The sequence below is a fragment of the Chlorocebus sabaeus genome, chromosome 20, assembly GCF_047675955.1.
Source record: "Chlorocebus sabaeus isolate Y175 chromosome 20, mChlSab1.0.hap1, whole genome shotgun sequence".
In the NCBI taxonomy this organism is placed as follows: domain Eukaryota; kingdom Metazoa; phylum Chordata; class Mammalia; order Primates; family Cercopithecidae; genus Chlorocebus; species Chlorocebus sabaeus.
In genome coordinates this window covers 38,875,803-38,898,102 of record NC_132923.1, presented here as the reverse complement: position 1 = coordinate 38,898,102, position 22,300 = coordinate 38,875,803, and the positions used below count along the sequence as shown (strand labels likewise).

Below are 22,300 nucleotides of genomic sequence, written 5' to 3'. Positions count from 1 at the left end.
TGGACTATTTTAAGATTATTTTAATAGGCACTCAAGATTTTGATTAATTTCAAAATTCCTGGACTCCAGTGATATGCTTAAACAAAGTAGTAAAAGTCACCAAGGAAAATAGTTCTACCTTAGTGATAAAGAAGAATAATTATTTAAAAGTGAATATCCTTTTTTAAATTTTACTTTTTATTTTTTTTACTTTGTAAGTACGTGATACATATTTTTTTAATTTTACTTTTACATTTTTTAATATTGTGGGTACACAGTACACCCTTGAGGAAAATTTTTAATATTCATTTTCTTGCATATTCATTCTGTGATTTCTCACCTTTCATTCATCTAGAAAGTGCATTTATTTCATCAGTCCAAATTGACTTTACCAGTATTTTCTCTATAATTTTCACATTACTTTGAAGCAAGGGAGAGATTAAACTGATACTTAAAATGGAAAGATTGCAATGCAGAGAGGAGCCCTAAGTCTCCTCACCTTCTGGAGACAGAAACAGTATAATTTTCTGTAGTGCTCTATAAATGAAAAAGGAGAAAGCATTGTAAATAAAAGTATATTTACCAATTCAAATTTGAGGGTAACTCTTGCTCGTTTTAACCTTTCTTGTTTTCTAAAACAGTACATAATGAAAATAAACATAAATGTTTGATAGCTGTAATTATTCTTCAATTACTCTGTTTGTTCTAATTAAACAAACAATAGCAAATACATGCTATAGGGAAGTCATGAGAAGTAAAATATTCTTGGAAATTTTAGAATATCTCTGCTAGTTGAAGGATGAATTGTAACAGTATGGTAGTATTCTGCATACCTCATAAGAGGGTTATACTCTTGCAAGTGTTTAGCTTGATTTCATTATAAAATAAAAATAATTTCTGGTAATTTCTAAAGGAATGTTATTTCATCAGTGTAGGTCTAAGATAAATCTTAATAAAAATATTACATCAGTTTTTCTTTTGCTGGTTTCAGTTTCTTGAGTTACTTAATTAGTGGGATGAATGTCTCATTACCTTTTGAATGCCTGAATGGGGAAAGATTGCTATTTGTGCATCCAAAAGTAAGTTACCTGAAATTACATACCTTCTAGGAGATGCTTCTATGTAATTTTCTTTGTTATTTGTTTCCTTTTGTAAAACAAGTCAAAGGAAATACTGAGTACATACTAATCACTGCATTCATCCTTTGAAAAGAAATATACTTGGGCTCCTTGACAAATAGTTTTCTTCACAACAATTAGACCAGGAACATCAAAAGTGAGAACTGTGTTTCAAATGTATTAGAAATGATAAAAACTTCAAGTCATGTCAAATTTTTAGTTATCAAAATTATTACTGTATTAGTAATTCTCAAAAATTTTTTCCATAATTTTCATATTATTAAAATAGACATTGAGAGGTACAACTGACAGGTTAAAAATACTGTGTTAGTTGAAATCAGAATATTCTTTCATTCAATTTCCTTTTCAATTTGGTAGGTATTGTTTATGTACCTTCTATGTCCTAGACACCAGTATGAATAAAAACATAGACTCTCCAGTAAGTAGCTCCCTGGATAATAGAGCACTAATACGTCTTATTTTTAATAAAATACATTACTGTGCAGCCTGTCTGGTACAGGGTTAATTTTCACAAATGGTGCTCTCAGAATATTCGAGAAGGTAAAACCTACCCAGAAGAGAAATTGACACATAAGTCAAATCTTAAAAACAACAACAAAAAAATATATTATATTAGAGAGTACTTTGCCTTTCTAAATACCAACTCTGAAAATTAAAAGAGCAATGATTACTTCAGCAATTTATTGCGAGGGTTAGAGTCAATGGTGATAGCTTCTTGTGATGAATGTCTTCTCTTTACAAGGCACTCTCTGGGGAACTTAACATTTATAATTCCAATCCTAAAAATCTTTGACTTTAGGTATCATTGTTCATTTTCTATACAAAGGAACTGACTCACAAGATTATTCTAACATTAAGTCCATGTTATTATGACTATACAAAGGTTATATTGGGGATTTGATAAACAAATTGAATAAAATGGTTTAAACTGACCAAATATAGTTGAAAACGTAAGTGTTTATAGTTTGGTTATGACAAACTTTACTCATCCAAAATCATATGTTCAGGACACATACATTAGCCCATAGATAGGCAAAATCGTCTACCACAAAGCCTGTTATAGAATAAAGTGCTGAATATTTCATGTAATTTATCAAATACAGTACTGAAAGTTAAAAATAATGTAGTTGAATGAGTATTTGAAGTTAGTTTTCTACTAAATGTGTATCACTTTTACACCATTTTAAAGTCAAAAAATCTTAAGCTGAATCACTGTAAGTTGGGGACTATCTGCACACTTATAAGTCACTGTTTTTTAGTACATGGTCAGTTTTGATAAATGTTCTGCAAGTGCATGGAAAAGATGCACTTGTTCTATGTTAGTCAGGCTCAGAAAACTATAGATTTCTTAAATCAATCTAATAAACTTTATACAAATAAACCTTACAAATTTTGAGGAAGGTTATGTTGTCATGTGTATAAATGTTTATGAATATTACACCTTTTGATTTTTTCTTTTTATTATTTTTATCTTCCAAAACACTTCCTTGTCAATATTATAAAACTTTTTTTCATATATTTATTTTTAAAACCTCAAAATAAGTTATTATTATTCTGAGATCAATATTTAATTATATTCACAACCATATTTTTACATATTGTTTTTCTTCTTTTTTCCACATTTGTTTCCTTCCTTCTAAAGAATAACTCTTAGTAGATGCTGATGAGAAATCTAAGGTCAGAGTAATTGTCATTTGGTTTTTCAAGTAATCTGCTGTCCCTTTATCTTGAAGTTCTGATTCTCATTATCTTTAGTATTGCACAATATTACCACAACCCTGTGTCTAGGTGAAGACCTTTCATCTTTCCTTTCTTCTGGAAAATTTTCCACCATAACTGCTTTAAGGCTCCTCCAGTGTCAGTCTCTCTCTCTACTTTAAGAACTCCCCTTACATGTGTATTGGAGTCTTAGAAGCTTCTGAACTTCTCTATTAAACTTTTCATTTATTCGTATCTCTTTATTGTGTTCTGGTTGAATACTCAGATAATATTTTTATTTTTTATTTCTTTAGTTCTGCAATTTGTGCCTCTATCCAGCCCAAAACTGACCTTTTCTATTGAGTAATCAAGTCAACTATTTTTTATATTAAACTCACTGCTGATTTCTTTTTAATTTATCTCATTTTAGGATATTAATTTATACATATTAATTTTAAGGGCCTGATTATAATACTATTTGTGTTTCATTAGAATAAAGTCAGGTACCATCAGGTAAGTCTTTAAATTATCACTGATAAATTATCTTTCCTAACGTAGTTTCCACCTTTTTGTTTCTCATTTACACTGAGTGAATTTTTTCTCTTTCATTGCACTCCCCCTATGGCTTCATATCAGGTATGTGGTGGCCTTCAATCAACAATACTCCTATCCCTCTCTCCCACTGCAGAACCAAGTTTCTTAAAGTCCAGGGTTCCAGTTCAAGGTATTAGAGGTATCACAGAACCAAATCACTGTGCCATAGACACATGCCCACAACACCTGCTGTACAGCTGTCTCTGCTTCTTTCTGCAGCTTTCTACAAGCCCCAGCTCTATACAGCAGTTGCACCTATTTTTTTTAAACTTTCTATGAGGTGGAGTTGAGTCCCATCCTCTACCATGCAAGATGTTTTGGGCACTTATTACCCTAGACCACTCCCCAGCAGAAGTTAGCAGAGAATAACTTAGTCTCCATGTTTTTATACCATTTCTGGCGCAAAAGGTATTTATATTTCCTTTTCATTTCACCTCTTTTTTTTTTTTCTACTTTCATTAAATTTTATTTATCATTGTTATTTGGAGATAAATGGTGGCTTTAAATGTTAACTTAAAGCATCATGCCTTTTACAAGTGATTCATGTTGATGCAATAATATTGCTTTATACTACTCTATATTATCATTCATCAAATATTTTTATGAAAGCATATGTTTTTAAGTTGTTGAAGCTTAAACCAATGAATCTTTTAGAACTGTAAATTGCCCATGAAATTGTATATATTTACATTTATTTTTAAAAACTAACCTAGAAAAAACTAACAGCAAATAATTTTAACCATGCAATTTTGGTAAAATTTAAAGTTATTACCCCCAAATCACTGTAGCTTATTTTTAAGCTCTGAATATTAAGATACAGTTTTAAAGCAAACTAAAATATTGTGATGAAAATCATCTAGCAATTCATCTGGCCCCATAGTTTTATTATAAGTCATTGTGCCAGTAAGGACTATTTTAACAGATTTCTAAAGATTTCTGGAGAAGAATGTCAGATATTTAGTGAATTCTATCAAGACATTATTCTTTCTATTAATCACTTCATTAAGAGAAAAAGGAGAGACACAAATCAAGTCTTGAAAGATGTTATTTGTATTTGCATTCCAGACAGACACATTTTACCCAGGTAAAAAATACTTATTTTATTAGTGCTTAATGCATATTTTTCATCTATATCTTACTTCCCTCAGAAATAATTCACCTTTGTGTTTGAGGGTTGGGTGTGGGTGAAAAACATTCATAAATAATTGATAGAAGTAGTATAGAGAAATCTATATTAAATCTATTTTAAATAGAAGTAGTATAGAGAAATCTCATTTAAAGTGATAAAACTTTGGGATAATAGGGCAAGTGTGACATACAATCAATCTAACAAACTATAGTCTAATCTATATCCTATTTATAAATGACCTGCAAAAAGTTATTAGCTATATACATTAGTAATTTTTCATTAGCATGATAATTTTTCTTGGTTTTAGATTACAAACATGAACTGATAGATTTTATTGATCAGTTTGTCAAACTGTATCATAAATGTGCCAGGTTTATTCCTAAATTTACTTGTATACCACCTTTCACAAAATCACACTTAGGCATTCCAAAATAAAATAAAACTGCAGATAAACACTTTATGCTTCAAAGTCCCTCGTCACACAGACCTCCCTATTTATTTATTTATTTATTTATTTATTTATTGAGATGGAGTCTCACTCTCTCGCCAGGCTGGTGTGTAGTGGTGTGATCTCGGCTCACTACAACCTCTGCCTTCCGGGTTCAAGTGATTCTCCTGCCTCAGTCTCATGAGTAGTTGAGACTACAGGTGCACACCACCATGGCTGGCTAATTTTTTACTTTTTTTATTTTTATTTTTTTTAGTAGAGACAGGGTTTCACCATGTTGTCCAGGACAGTCTTGATCTAACCTTGTGATCTCCCTGCCTCAGTCTCCCAAAGTATTGGGATTATAGGCGTGACCCACCACGCCTGGCCTGCACAGATCCCTTTTAAGGCCTTGTATTTACATTTTTCAGTAGTGCTATAATGTGATTTCTAAAGAAGGAACCCAACATTTTGTTATCTGAAGCACCATAACACTTAGATTCACTCCTGGCTACAGAAGTTAAAAAAATAAAGAACAACAACAACAACAACAAAAAACACTACTAGACCATATGTGTTGGTCTTACCCAACGTATTTCAATGTAGTTGCTTCTTATCTAACAGAAAAACAAGGACTTGTGAGGTATGGTGACTAAGTATATTTGGCTAGCCTAGGAGATGCAACTGTCGCCTTACAGCTAGAAAACCAGGGTTTACAGTGAGGCTCTGTCTTTGACTAGTAACATTATCTGGGGCAAGTTAGAGTTTGCGAAATAATGAAAATTAAACCACTAGCCTTGTATTCTAGATTTGCCTCTCACTAGATGTGAGGCTGTGGAAGTTAATTAATTTCATGGAGCTTTCTGTTACTCATATGTAAAATGGAAATAACAACATTACTTTGGAGAGTTATTTTGAGAATTAGTCAAGCTCTAAATAAAGTACTTAACATTGTGCAGGACACTGGGAGTTTATTTAACATTAGCTGTGATTTTGTAATCACTTGTAATCACTTCAATTTTTAGTTTCCTTATGTCCAAAATGGAAAAAACATTACCTGGTTTGCATGCCCTCAAGCACTGTTTATCAGCATTTTAGAGTGAGATATTACAAAAATGTACCGAAGCACTATGCAAATACAGTATAACTGCATTTTCTCCCTGCCTGATACTTTCATTTGCACTAAGGTCTAATCACCTCCTAAACCATGTGACAAAAATTAATGAAAATTGGACTATAAGTCCAAGGACGCCAATGTAAACATATATGTCTTATTGCATTTACCATATTATTTCAATTGTTGGCTTTGATTATTTCCTGAGAAACTACAATGTTTCCTAGGACTTGTAGTAAAGAAGCAGTCTACAACAACACATAGTGCTGATCGATGCCCAATCAATGTTAGTTTGATTAACTGAATCCTTACCTAGTGGGCTCTTATTACACTGGATATTCACATAAGCCAGTTTGCCTGGGGTGGTCTTAGTTTACTCCTGCTGTACTGGACTGATTATTAATAATGTCCTGATCATTCTCTAACCTATCTCTTTTATACAATAAAAGTATAAAATCTAAATAAAAGTGCTAAGAGGTATATACCATAAAAAGGTATATTTCATAGATATTAGAAAAATCTTAAAAAATGTTTTGTGAAATAAATTATATATTTAGATGCCAATATCATAATCCAGTATATTCCTAAAAATTCAGTATTGAGGTGGTAATTTTAAGTATAAATTTTCCAGCTCTCATTCATTTTGACATAGAAATTCTGGAAAATTAGAATTTTTTAATTTTAATATTTCTAAATTGCCTCCATAACTTTTTAATCAGCAGAAGAGAACTGACTGACATGCAGCTAAATTTCTATGTAAAATTTTTTTTTTCAAACTTTAGGCAATGGGTAGAAAGATGCATTCTGATTTCCTTCTGCTTTTCCAACAATTCATTAATTAAATTTCAGAGGCAGTGAGAGTCTAGGTGGTCTATTCAATGTAAATAATATATGATTCTTTCAAAATTCCAATAAATACACACATTTCAAAATAAAATTGTCAAGGGTTATATTTGTGCAGAGAAGTTTAAAAACCATCATGAGATTGATAAAATCTATACCAAACTATTATTTCCAAGTTATTTTATTGAAACAATGTTATGATAGGATTAAAATATTACTAGGAAAAAAAGTGCCTCCTAGAGTGAGTCACAATCACCCCAGTCGCCTGTTTATTGCATGAACACACCAGTGTGTGAAGGAAGGTTGCTTTTTCACACTGCAAATGTGGAAACAGCAAAAAGTTGAATAGTAATGACAAAACAGGATCCACAAAAAACCCCGCAAAGAAGAAAAAAAAAAGCAGCTGGCCTCCTGATTCTATGGCAGGCTATATGCATCATGTGATGTATTCCTTTTCCCCCAAATCACGTGCTCATGTTCAGCTGGAGAAGAATAAGGTAAGTACCTAACCAATAATGACAGACTACTGAGTTGGTATTTTTAAAATCACTTATGAAGTCACAGGAAAAACAATTTTGAAAAATACCATACTGTTTTAATCTGCTTTCCTAACCTTTGCTTAATTTGGTTGAAAAAACAGATTTGTATTTCCTTAAAGGTCAATAATCAATCATTGTTTTATCAAACAATCAAAACATAAAATTATTTGCATCATGTTGTACTTCAACTTAAATACTCATGTCAATAGTTTAGTAGTTTGAAATAACATTGTGCACTTTGTACATTTTTCCATGAATATTAGTGAAAAACGAGTTACTCGTGTTGTTAGTTTTTTACTTTCCTAACAACTTTGAGAGTGGGGTAAATTTAAGTAAACCACACACTGACCTAGGGAATACAGGACTTTCTAAAAACAGGCACCCTAATCGGTCAACCCCAAAAGAAGGACAAAAAGATTTTCTCAGTAGTTCCCACAAGGACATTTTTTATTTAAAATTTGATACTGAAATCACAGTTACACAAAGTATAACTGGAATTAAATAGGCAGACACATTCCTATTCTAAATTCCTTGATGCACTTAAAATGCATCTATCGCAGTCCTAATCTGTGCATAACTCTTCATTAGATGAGACTTATGGCAAGACCTAAGTAGGACCACTCTCAAATTTTACTGAGTTTCTAATAAATTCTGTACTGAGGGCACATGTCTCTGTCTTAAATAGACTCCGCTCTGGGAATGAGTGGTAGAACCAAGCAAGGGTTCCCAGAGGGATAGTGTTCCCAGAGAAAAGAATTAAAACCATGTGGGAGTTTCCAGAGGAATGGAATAATGTTTCTCTCTCTCTCCCTCTCACTCTCTCTCTCTCACACACACACACACATATACATCCTTCTCATGACCAGATCAATGACAAACTAATGATATCATTTTAATTCATTTTGTTTTAAAATGCTGTGATAGTTGATGACCATTCACTTACTGCATCCTGTGAAAGCCTGCCCCTGCCCTGGTTTAATGAAGAGGCAACGGGTCCCCAAAGAAAGATCAGGAGGAATTCAAGTGAATCTTCTCCATCAACTAAGGATTTTCACAGGTTGTAAAGATTATACTCCGTACAGATCAGGTAAGCCTAATGCAATTGTGAATTTGGTAAGAAAAAAAATTAAATCCCAGAATTTATTGCAACAATTCACAACCTCGAATTGTTTCTATTTTCTTATTCCCAGGAGCTCTTCTTTAGAATTAACCTGTCAGAAAGCACGAAGGGAATAACGCTGATTTATTACTAAAAGCAAAGTGAGACCTAAGCTTGAGGAATATTATGGGAAGGGTCCTAAAATAAAAGAACACATTGTGTTTATGTTGACAAAACCAGATCGGTAAGTCATTAACTAAAAATCTAGTGTTGACAGGCATTTAATTTGACTTTCTAGCCAACTACTCCCCAAAGATTATAAAGTCTTACAATATCCTTCATATAAGCTGATCATTTAAATGATACATGGGAATTAACCTGCTTGTTGACTCCAAATAGGAGACTTCAGAGAGCCCAAGAGTGTCTGCAGAATCAAAGCCCTTTACAAATGATTCATTAAAGAGAAAGCCAGGATCAAAGTCTATGGGATAAATAGAAAAAAAGTGCTTTCATTTTATTTCATTATACATTTTTTGTCCAAATAAAAGACCTGCTTCCAATCTATAAGTTCACAAAATCTAATGACATTATTAATGTTGCTAAATAACATTACTCAGTTTCAGGGTTTTTGAAAATTCTCTAACCTTTATTTCCCAAAGAATGCAACAAAATACGCTGTATCTCAAGCTTTAAGGAGATTAAGGTGAGTTTTGGGGAAAATAATCCATTAAGGAAGATAGCCTTTTCATAAGAGGGTCTCCTTGCCATACTTCCATATAAAGTTAATGAGTAAGTTCTATTTTCAGATCATCTAATTTATATAATTTCACTGAAAGTATTTTAATAACCTGCTGGGATTGCAACTAATTTGACATATGGTTTTATAAACTTCATTTTTGTAGCCAAGCTGCTGAACAAAAATAAAGTTTGTTGTATAAAACATACTTGAGCTGTGTGTCACACTAAAAATGTTGGGTATCAACAGAGCACCAATGATTAAAGTTATTTTAAGATACTTGTGCATGATGATGGTAGTGGGGGGATGTCATGTCTATATCATACATACCTCAGTAGCAAATTGCTGCAATCCACCAATATTAATGGGTCCCTCTTCAGTGGCATATAAATTGCATCCACCTACACAAAGATCAGAGGTTGGACATACCATTCCACAAGTCAGACCAAGTGGGTTGTCAGAAAAAATCATCTTAGCAGCTCCATAATAGTTCTGCAAAATTGATACAAAATAAAATTTTACTACTTAAAAATATACTTTAAACAGCCAAATTATGACAAACATTATTTCTTTTACTAGGTAATCAGATCGAAGAGAATGATGTGTATAAGATGCATAGGTTTCACTACCACTATCAGGAACCATCAATTAAAACTTAGCAGAGTATTTGACACAAAGGAATATTCAAAGCACAGTACGTTGATAAATGAATAATCAATTTTGGAAAACTGAAGTTTAAAATACAAATGTTCTATAAATAGTTTACATTTATAAGTCATCTAACTGTATCTTATCACAAATTATTCATTTCATTTTTTAACAAATGTAAATTAGATGGGATTGTTTGAAGAAATTCAAAACCTAAACTTTAAAACAACAACAAAAATAGTTGTACTCAGGTTATCCTCCATTTAACTAAATTAAAAGTAGCCAGAGCTTTCATTATTTTTGGAACATATTATTTCCAGAAAAAAGAATGAATTATAAGCTGAATATCTGGGAGAATGTTTTCCTGTAATCAAAAGGAAGAATTGCATCTGACCAGTACTCTTGAAAACTATCAAGTACATCAAAAACAAGAAAAGTCTGGCAAATTTTAACAGACAAGAGAAGCCTAAGGACGCATGACAAATAAATGTATAGTGGTGATTTTTATGATATCCTGGAACAGAAAAAAATGTAAAAATTAAGAAAATCTGAATAAACTAGGAACTTTAGCTAATAATCATGGATCAATATTATTTCATTAATTGCAACAAATGTACCATACTAATGTAGGGTGTTAATAATAGGAGTAATTATGAGTTCATACAGAAACTGTCTGTACTACTGTCACAATTTTTCCATAAATCTAAAACTGTTCTAAAATACATTTTAAGAATAGAGTTGATAGAATACACTGAAAAATATACACATAATGCATTTATTTTTCCTTTGGCTTTTATTTATAATAATTTTGAAGGTCTTTGAAAGCATAGACATTGCTTCTATGAAAAGCCTCAGACATAAGTACAAATTCCTTGTGATTACAGAATACTGATGATAACAAAAAGGAACAATGACATTTACTATTTAATGACTGTTTAATATATCCCCAGCACTTTTTTAAAAGACTTTTATTTACTCTTATCTCCAATTATTTTATTTACTGTTATCATCTCTCACTATATAGGATGCCCATTGCTTGATCAAAAATTCCTAGATGAAAGAAGAGACAGGACCAAATGTCTGATAATAAGAAGAAAACAATAAATAAAAGAAGCAAACTTCTAGGTAATCCAGAAATTTAAGTCAGAAAAAAAAAGACTTAAAAATAACCTTGATGAAAATTCAGGAAAAGAAAAGACCAAAAAAAAAAAAAAAAAAAGAAAAAGAAACAATTAAAAATAGCACCAGAATACTGGAATCTGTTTGAAAAGAATCAAACTGATATTTTAGAACTAAAGAAACATTTTAAAATAAAAGCTAATGCACAGCTTTCACAGCATTTGTGGTGGTTTAACAGTATTTGTGTTTTTCAGTGTACCTTCAGCAATGAACAATTACGTCTGCCATGTAAGAATGGTTCTTCTACATATATTTTCTGAATATATAGTAAGAATGTGGTATGAAATTAAATTCATGAGTAATAAAACTGAAATATAAAGGGCAAATAATTAGCAAGCAAAGGATCATAAAACAGATAAGTGGCAAAGGCAGGATTTATACTAAAGCATACTGTTCATGGCGCAATAGATTACAGAATCTAGTTACAGTGATCTTATTCAGCTATGGTCCATATCTTGATGTACACACACACACACACACACACACACATTCATACACATACAAAAGTTCTTTTCAATATAAGTTGGAGGACACATAGTTAGTCCATTAGATTCATTACACTTTATATTAAGTAGTTTTTATTACATAGTTCTTTTACTTGTGGTCTTTCCATCAGTTCAATGAAAAGCTTAATAAGTTAAAAGTCTGTTTCTTTTAATCAAGAGATTAGGATCTGTTTCTTCCCCCAGATTAGATCAGATTTATCACTGTGTTTGTCAGTCTTTGGTAGTGTCTCTAAACGAAGTTAATAATAAATCATTAAGCTGTCAAAGTATAATATCCAAAAGTCAACACAGAAATATCTTATACACACAGAAGAAAAATGTGTGAAAGATTATATTTACCTCATCAACAAATAAAGAATAAAGATAGTAAAATCTGAGTCAAGGGCATTTGAGGCTGCCATGGCTTAATTGGTGAATTCTATGAAACACATAACAACAATTTTAGCTAATTTCTCACAAATACTTCTAGAACATACAAGAGGGATTTATCTCAGGAATGCAAGGTTGGTTTACATCAAAATATACCGTATCAGTAGAATAAAAGACAAAAAAAAATCACACAATCATATTAAAAGATGCAGAAAGGGCACTTGACAAATTCAACATCCCTCATGACAAAAGCTCTCAACCAACTACAAATAGAAAGAAACTTCTTCATCTTAATAAAAGGCCTCTACAAAAACCCACAGTTAACGTCTCACTTTACAGTGAAAACTGAATGCTCTCCTCCAAGATCAAGACAAGAACGTTTACTGCATTGGTCAAGGAGTCAAAGTTCCCCAGAGACCCAGAACGAATAAGATGTATGTGGGGTGTGTGTGTGTGTGTGTGTGTGTGTACATATGTGTGTGTGTGTGTGTGTATAAAATATGAGATTTATTATAGGAAACTGGTACACAATTAGGAACCTGCAAATTTCCAAGATCTGCAATTTGAGTCTGCCAGGTGGAGATACAGAAGAGTGAATGTTTCAGTTCAAGTCTCAGTTGGAAGGTCTGAGAACCAGTTAAGTTTTAATTTTAGTTCTAGTCCAAGAGTAGGGGAGAAAGCCAATGTTTCACTTCAAAGGTAGTCAGACAGGAAGAATTCTGTATTTTTCAGGACACAGCTAGCCTTTCTGTTTTATTCAGTCCTCTAACTGATTAGATGAGGCTCACCCACACTTGGGAGGGCTATCTGCTTTACTAACCTGATTTAAATGTCAATCTAATTCAAAAACACTCTCACAGAAACATCCAGGATAAAATTTCACCAAAATACTTGGGCACACAAAGGTTCAATCAATCAGACACCTAAAATCAGCCATCACACTAACTTTTACAACTTCTATTCACCATAGCACTTGAAATGTTTACTACATAATTAGGCATAAAAGGAAGGAGGAAGTGACAGAGTGGGGAGGGATGGAGACTGAGAAGAAGAGAGAGGGAGGGAGGGAAGAGGGAAGGGAGGAAGGGAGGAAGGGAAAAAGAGAGAAAGAGAAAGACTGATTGAGAGAGAGAGAAGTTATCCAGATTGGAAAGGGAAAAACTATTTCTATTTCCATGTAAAATGAACTTGTATATACAAAACCCTAACTAATCCACTAAAATACCATGAGAAGTAATAAAAGTACAGCAAACTTACAGGATACAAGATTAAGATGCAAATTAAATGTATTTCAATATGTTAGTAAGGAACAAATGAAAAATAAATTAAGACAATTCCATTTACAACAGCAACAAACAAATTATTCAGAACTATATGTATTAAAAACTGTAAAAAGTATCAAATTTATACTCTGAAAATTATAGAAAATTGTTGAAAGGAACTAAATAATATCTAAATAAATGAAAATGCATCCCATGATCATGGGTCAAAAGACTAATTACTGGGATGGTTATACTATCCAAATTTATCTAAAATTTCAATACAATCCCTACTAAAATCCCTGCTGATTTTGCAAAAATTGACAAGCTGATCTTAAAATTCGTATGAAAATCCAAAGGATCCAGACTAGCTAAACTGAAAAATAAGAATGAAGCTAGAGGACTAACACTTCCTGATTTCAAAAATTACTGCAAAGCTAACATAACCAAGATAGTATGGTACTGACATGAGGATAAACATGTAGATCAATGTGATGTAAGTATGAGTCCAGACAAAAGCCTTCACATTTATGTTCAATTAATTTTTGAAAAGGGATATAAGACAATTCATGGGAAAGAATATTCATTTCAAGAAATGGTGCTGGAATATCTGAATATCCACATGCAAAAGAATGAAGCTTGACCCTATCTCACACCAAATACAAAAATGAACTAAAAGTAAATAATAGATCTGGGGGTCTGAGAGGGAATGGACAATAACTGCTAATAAGTATGGAGAGTTTTTTTAGGGGTGATAAAATTGTTCTCAAATTGACTGTGGTGATGGTTGAAACTGCAAACGTACTAGACATCAGTGAATTATTAATTTCACTTACATGAACAAGTATATAGGAAGTGAATATATCTCCTAAAAGCTGTTATGTTTTAAATCATGCATTTAAAGGAGGGGAAATATATACTCAATTTAATAAAGGAATAATTGCATAAAACAGCTAGATTACATACAAAACTGGGCAATGACCTGTAGGGCAATAAAACATAACTTTTGGAGTTATTTTTCTTCTGAACAGAAATTGCATCTCTACTTGACACAAATCTACTAGTTAACATGTATATTCATAGGTTGAATTTTTAACAAAGAATAAATACAGAAGTGAGCCAATGGTTCTTTCTGCTAGAAAACTAAATAGTACTTAGTTGTTCCCTTGTATTTAAACAATACTTTAGTATGATAATAAAAAGAACTATATGTATTAATAACTATTTCTATTTCCATGTAAAATGATCTTGTGTTCATCTCCTTGACGTTACTTTCTGGTTTTGGATAATTTTACTTAATAATAATGAAAATGAGCAATTACTAACTTAGAATTAATCAGTCTATTCCTAAGCAAACATACTTAGTTCCTGCTGAAGCCCACTGATCTCTTCACTTAGTAAAAGCAACTGAGCAGGTCATCACTGTTAGAAATAATCTCAAAATCACTTTCAGTATTCTTTCCTCGTCTTTCACGACACAGAAACACTTGATGTGATTCATTAATAAATATTTGTTGACTGCCTTCATGACTCAAAATTCCCATTGTATAATTAGAAGAGTCTTTGTAATATAAAAACAGTATAATGCAAAAAAAAAAATGTGATCTGCAATTGGTAGACCACTTTTAAGGATACTTAGGGTAAAGAAGCACAGAAAAAAAACATAATCCAATTAAACACCTAAGTATCTTTCCACAAGAATATTGTTTCATAAGCCCCAAATTGGTTTCAAGATTGCACACAAAACGATATCACAAGAAGAAAAAGAGACACATTTGAAAAATTGCAACAAATAAAATATTTAAAATTATACTTATGGCTCATGATTTTTCTATATCTGTCAAACTACGAGTGCCAGATCTACTACTGCCATGAAATTGTCTAATAATTCTTAACACGCTCATGACTCTTAAACGTAACCTTTTCACCAAAATAAAATTTGTAGGCGGTTAAAAAATTGTTTTAAGTTACTAAGGATTCATTGAATGTCTTCTAAATATAAAGCATTATGTATATGTTTATTTTTTTTGAAAAAACAAGTATATGCTTCCTGATATCAAGATGCTTTAGCATCAGAGTAAGAAGTCATTTCAGCTAAGATGTCCAGCATCAGCTTTAAGTGGGTGACAGTCACAATGATTCTGCATGTGACTTGTCTAAGATAAGAGAGAATCATAGCCACATCACTCTTGATTGATATGAGTAAATATTCAAGAAAGTTCACAATAGGGCGTGGTGTAATGACTTGGCAATTTGGCTGAGGTAATTCATTCACTTGGGAAAGATTATTAGAAGATGTATTTGAAAAATATGCACGAACTAAATTATGGAGGATTCTGACTGGCAAGCTGAGGGATTAGTATTTAATTAAAGCTTTTTAATAGAAGGGTTCCAGTATTAAGAAACTAACTAGGAAAAATATTGAATAGATGATGTGGAAATTCTCAGAAAGGAAGGGGAAAGGTAGGGAGCCTGAGAGAGGTTACACAATGATGCCCAGAAAGAGGAAAGCATAGGCATGTATCATAGAATAAAGAAGCATGATTTTGAAAATGGGTTGAACCAACATTAAGCAATGATTCAGAAGTCACCTTTGCAATCTTTCTATTACAAATAACTTTGAAGAAATGGTAGATCACTCCATTGTTTAGGGATCTTAGTACTGAGAGCCAAAGACACTTAGAAATCTATTAGAAGGGGAACACCTCCTCAACTCTTCCCACAGAGAATGTCAAGATCAGTATCAATTTTTTTCTCTCATAGCAAGTGGGAAGATTTCTTGAGGCCCTCCTTCTACATGAGAGGTTTGATTTCTATTCTGTGAGCTCTTCATTCTTCTTAAAAGTAAAAGCTAGAAAATTTAAATTTAGAAGGGTACTTTATAGACACCCCAGCAGTCTCCTTCTAGAAAATACACACTACTTCAACTGGTTCATGTTATTCAATCAGTTACAAGCATTTCAGTGTTCCATCATGTGAAGAAAAATGTACAGGGCTATGTCAGGAGGGATACAAAATACATACCTGATTTTTTTGTGCATAGAGATATTTTATGTACAAAACATTAGGACTTTCAATCCTTCTAACAAACATCTAAAGACAAAAATAATATTTGAAATGTTTGTTGTTTTCAAATCAACACATTAGGCATTGATTGTTCTTTGGCCCACTAATTTACCCACAATTTGCAGGTGTTGAATTTTCTATTAGTCCTTGGGGTTTTTAAAGCATGTTCATAAGCACAACACGTGCCATTTAGGTGAGTTAATTTTAAAATAATTTAACTTCTATACTTTGCTTTTTATTTTAAAATTACAGCATGAAACTGCATTAGTGTCATTCCTCCACAATTTAATGATTTCTAAAGTCATTATCAAGAAATGGAAAACTCACAAGCCGCTACCCTGTCATATGGTATAACTAATTTAACAAATAGTCCTATCATATTCAAGTCTTCATATCACTACAAGATTATCAATACAGCTGGTGGATTTATTTTAAAGTGTTCTTCCTTCTTCCAATGACAGTTTTCACAGATGGAAGCACCCTTCCAAGATAAACTCCAATCTGCTGCATTTAAAAAAATACTTGGGCTAAACTTCAAGAAGTTTGCATGTGTGAGAAGGGTGAATTAACATTACTTTTATTTCTGGCTCAAGCTGTAATGGTGAATGTACTGATGTACATTAATTGAATAGAAAATGTCTCTAGCACCACACACAGAAAGTACATGCACACAGAACACTCTTTCTGTCAAGCTATCACCTTCTCTCAATGAACAACCTGTGGGTCCTCAGATATTTGGCAAAGGAGAATGCAGATGTATCATGAACAGAACACATGAAAATTCCTGCCCTCATCATACTCATACTCTTATAGAAAAAAAAATGGAGATAGACGAATAGGTTTGACTAGCTTTATTCTGAAAAGTTCTCTTTTCATATCTTAGATATACTACATTTTAGATCAGTTTTATACAATATGATTCATTTTTAGAACTATACATTTAGTTCAGTGAGCCTCATTTAAGCCTATACATGTAAGGAAATTAACAATCATTCTTATAGAAGATAAAGTTTTTATTGATCCTGAGACATTTAACTGGAACAAAAACACAGGCACATACAAGCGAGCAGGCGTGCGCACACACACACGAACTTCGCAATCATCAACTGAATTTGAATTCTGCTTATACTATGCACAAGCAATACGACTGGGGAAATGTCATATCTCTAAGTCTCAGTTTCATCACTTGAGACATGAAGATCAAAATTCTTTGTCAGGCATATTTATATTATGTATATTTTTTTTTAACTTTGCATGGATAAGATGCCTATTCCATTACTACTATAGAATAGATTCAATGAACTTACGTCCCCACTCTATCCCTTTAGGCTTTCTGTACCTAAAAAGATTTTGTTAAATGTTAATACTGTGAGTTTAAGATTTTAGTATTTATTAAATAAAACTCGTGTTCGGAAGTAGAATAAGAAACATAGAAAGAAAGAAGCAACAAAGTATGTAGAGAAAATCACCAATCTACCAAACCATAAAAAATCAATGACACAGGGGCATATAAATGGTGATGTAATTTTTTATATAGAACCTATATAAATTTTAAGTCACTTCTATTACTCCTATTTTCTGCAACCTATCCTCCCTGCTTTATTTAATGAACTTGCGAACTTACAGTTTTCCCCATGAGTTAGTAAAAATAACTAAGTCTATGTGTACACATGTATTCAATTCATTATTCAACAAATATGTGAAAGCGGTTTTGGTAAGCACTAGATAGGAATGAAGGATCAATATTGTTGCCTCTATATTGTTCCAGCTAAATGAAATAAAACTTTCATCTGTATCAAAACCCATTCTTTTCATACTTTATATCAGGTAACATTTCTTTTAAAGACCTTTATCAATACTTCAGCTTTTTTCCAATTGGAAGCATAATGCCAGAAAGCACTTCGTACAACAGAATTTTGATGATTGTGTTTGTTAATATATATTCGTGATAGTATTATATTTTTTATGACATGCCTTATTTTTTGTTTTATTAAGGTCAGAGATCATATCTAATCAATCCCTTTTGGCTGTAAGCATGTAGTCAACTACATATATAATACTAGAAACTGAACTACTGATTACTTCTTATCGTCTTCTTTTTAGACAGAGTCTGGCTCTGTCACCCACGCTGGAGTGCAGTGGCGAGATCTTGGCACACTGCAACCTCCACCTCCCAGGTCTAAGTGATTCTACTGCCTCAACCTCCCGAGTAGCTGGGACTACAGGCATGCACCATCACGCCTGGCTAATTTTTGTATTTTTTTAAGTAAAGATGGGATTTTGCTATGCTGGCCAGGCTGATCTTGAACTGCTGACCACAGGCAATCCAGCCACTTCAGCCTCCCAAAGTGATGGGATTACACGCATTAGTCACTGTGCCTGGCCTACTCATCTTTTAATATTGAAAATGAACATCTCTATAAAAGGCAAAAATAAGAAAGTGCTTTATAGTTTTTCAATTACCAATTAAAATTAAGTAACATGAATATATGTTCTAAAATTATAAAAGTCCCACTTTATCCAGGGAAAATAATTATAAATGCAATAAATTTTATAAGAAATTTAGAGACTTAAGATTTTCATTTCCAGTAAGTTATTAAGAAATTTGAAGAGAGAAATAAAAAGATGAACTATTGTTTAATTTAGTGTAGCAGAGTTTGTATAATTTGCTTCAAAGAGATAGGATACTTTTCTACATCTAAACACTAATACAAATACAAAAACAAAGATGTCAAAGCTAGCCATCATTAGAGTTGAAAAAAAGCATTGGGCATTGAAAGAATTCTACAATTTCATTTATGAATATTACACAGCTTGCAAGCAAATGAGAATGTTTACGTTTGAGAAATTATTGAAAGGTAAAGATTATTATTCAAAGAATCTCCCATGTTAATGTAAAATATATATATATTCAAACATATATAACTTACATATAAAATGCCAAAAACTTTTTATTTAATGATTATTTATGCCATGCCAAAAGACACATGATTATTTATGCCATTAAATCTAGACTGTAATATCACACCATTTGTTCGATACAAAAAATGTCAGATTATAAAGTGAGAGTTTGCTCTTTATTGATAAGAATATGAGTAATTCCTTAATTGACAGACTGCTGTGATGCATAGTATAGTGTGTTAATTATATTCTACAGTGGACATAAAAAGGTTTTTCAAAAAAGTCTCCATTCTAAGTACATTAATTTAAACCCATTAATAGCTGCAAAATATAATTAATATCGATTCTAATAATTTACTTTAAAAATTTTAATTTTTCAAAGTAGTTTTCAAAAATACTAAACCCAAATTTCTTTAACACGAAGTCTATTACATTATACTTTTTACCCAACATTCAAGATGTTAATAGCACTTATAAAATTCAGTCATGATAGCAGATGTTCCAGCCTTTTATATTTTAATAATAGCTCATAATCTGCATATTTGTTAATATCGATAGTATAGCGTAATACCAAGGCACACTGAACAAGAAATCTAGAAAATTCAGTTATACTATCAAGCAGCTGTGTGATTAGCTTTGCTGGGTTTCAAATTTCTATACAATGAGATGCCTAGTTCAATTACATTTTCTTTTGGTCTATATTCTGTTATACTGATTTTTACTTACTAATATTTAAAAATACCCAAACTAGTATCCTATGTGTTTCTTTATACAGAATTTTCCCTGTCTTAATATTGTAAAAGAAAACAGTTGTGATTCCAATTTAATTTACATATATTTATTTAGTTTTTATGTCATTAGTGTGTTTAAAAATAATTTAAATTTTATCAAATATTTACAAAAGCATATGTTTAAATTTGTCTATACTACACACAACTACAAACAATATGTTACTTGTTTCATATAAAATTGGCTTAAGATGTATAATGAAAATCCTTTCTCATTTATACTAACATGACTCTTGGATCTTAAGTTGTTTACATTTTATAACTTACAATTGACTAACATTTGCTTTGAGCTACAGGCTTTTCAAATCTGAATTTCCTCTATTAAAGCAAAAGTGAATAAAATCAGTGACCATTATACATTGTATCAGCTGTGGTTAAAAGTAAAAATGAACCAGGAGCCATAATCCCAGCACTTTGGTAGGCCGCGGCAGGTGGATCATGAGGTCTGGAGATCGAGACTATCCTAGCTAACACAGTGAAACCTCATCGCTACTAAAATACAAAAAATTAGCCAGATGTGGTGGGACACACCTGTAGTCCCAGCTACTCAGGAGGCTGAAGCAGGAGAATCGCTTGAACCCAGGAGGAAGAGGTTGCAGTGAGCCAAGATTGAGCCACTGCACTCCAGTCTGGTGACAGAGCAAGACTCTGTCACAAAAAAAAAAAAAAAAAAAAAAAAAAAAAAAAGGAAAAATGTAACCTTGTAAAGTTTATATATATATATATATAAAAACAGAAACAAGATAGATTTTATATAAGCATTAATAATTCAATAGATAATGTTATATCCATCTATCCTCTTCACACCATATATTAATTAAGATGTGCTATTTTAAAAATAATACTCCAGTCCTTTGTCTTTAACTCTAGTAAATTTAGTATTCCACAATTTGCCAGATTCAAGACTAGGAAGTTATTTATTAAAATTAAAGTCTGGATTCTGGAAAATTTTGTTAATCGTTACATTAACTACAGTAACATTAGTGATGAATGAGTCAAAGTGTGTATACATTTACATTAATAATTAGAAATTAATATTTCATTATAGTCTGAATATTGTGCTCAATATTTATTCTGTAGAACTCTTTTTCAGCTTACAAAGCTAGTTTTACATGCAGAAAAAAGCTAGGATACTTTGAAAATAAATGTAATATCAAGGAGATACTTTTAGTTAGTAACAAAATATACTACACAGCATAGGAATTAAAAAAGCTTGGTCCTGTTACATATAGATAGGTAGGACAAGGAAGATTTGAAAACAGATCTAAATAAATATGGAATTAAATAGGCAATAAAGGTGGCATTAGTATACTAGAACAATTATTCAAAAATCATATTTGGAACTATTTTAGCCATTTGAGGGAAAAATCTTGATCTTTCACTCACTCTTTATACCACAATGAAAACTCAGAATAGGGTCTGTCATGTGCTATTGTAAAACCTCTCAGTTTTATTTTATTTAATTTTACTACTGAATTTTAATATATTATTTTTATTATAAAATATATGTTCATTATAAGCAGCAAAGTAATTTAGAAATTTATAAGGAAAATGTTAGAAACCTAGCTTCACCCTACACTAACCTCAATCAAATGAAGAAACTAAAGTTAAATTACATCCTCCCCTTTTTTGTTTATATACAGATGAACTTATTTTCTAAAAATACTGTCATGCTGTTCACATTACTATGCATTTTGTCCTTTTTCACTTATTACAAATATACTTTTAGACCAATAAATACAAAATGCACTTTTAAGAATTGCTTCTTAACCTTCCATAATATAAATATAACCTAATAGATTGAGCTGATATTGAAGTCTTTACCAATTTTTTATTACTTCAAACGATGCTATAATTGCTTTAAACAAAATCCTTGTATATGTGTCCCTTTACGTTGTAATTACTTTATTTCTCTAGGTAGAACGAATTAATAAAGCATGCTGGTGAAACAGTACATATATTTTTAATTCTCAAATATATATCCACCATATAAAAGTCCTTTCCTTCCACCTGAGTAATATAGGGGTTTACTTTCCAACTTCAACAATTTGATGAGAGAAAACTGGTATCTCATTTTTTCCCTTACATCTTGCTGACTAATATGCAAGTAGGCTAACTTCAATATGATTAATAGTCACTTCTATGACTTCTATAATAGTAAAATCTTTGCCCATGCCTGCACTGAGTTATCCAAATTTTCAGGAGCTCTTTGATTAACGAAGACGTTAATACGTGGACTGAAATATGTATGGCAAACAATTTTTCACTTGGTTTCAAGTGTGGTTAG

General features: G+C 31.7%; 1 protein-coding gene across 2 annotated transcripts in view; it reads right to left on the bottom strand.

The window, feature by feature from the left end:
• Nucleotides 1-22,300, bottom strand: part of DPYD (dihydropyrimidine dehydrogenase) — an 844,938-nt gene that overhangs the window by 617,652 nt on the left and 204,986 nt on the right. For both annotated transcript variants that reach the window (XM_007977863.3, XM_007977867.3), the window contains one exon: nucleotides 9,628-9,789. In XM_007977863.3, the coding sequence (XP_007976054.3) occupies nucleotides 9,628-9,789 (162 nt within the window). The remainder of the gene's footprint in view (nucleotides 1-9,627; nucleotides 9,790-22,300) is intronic.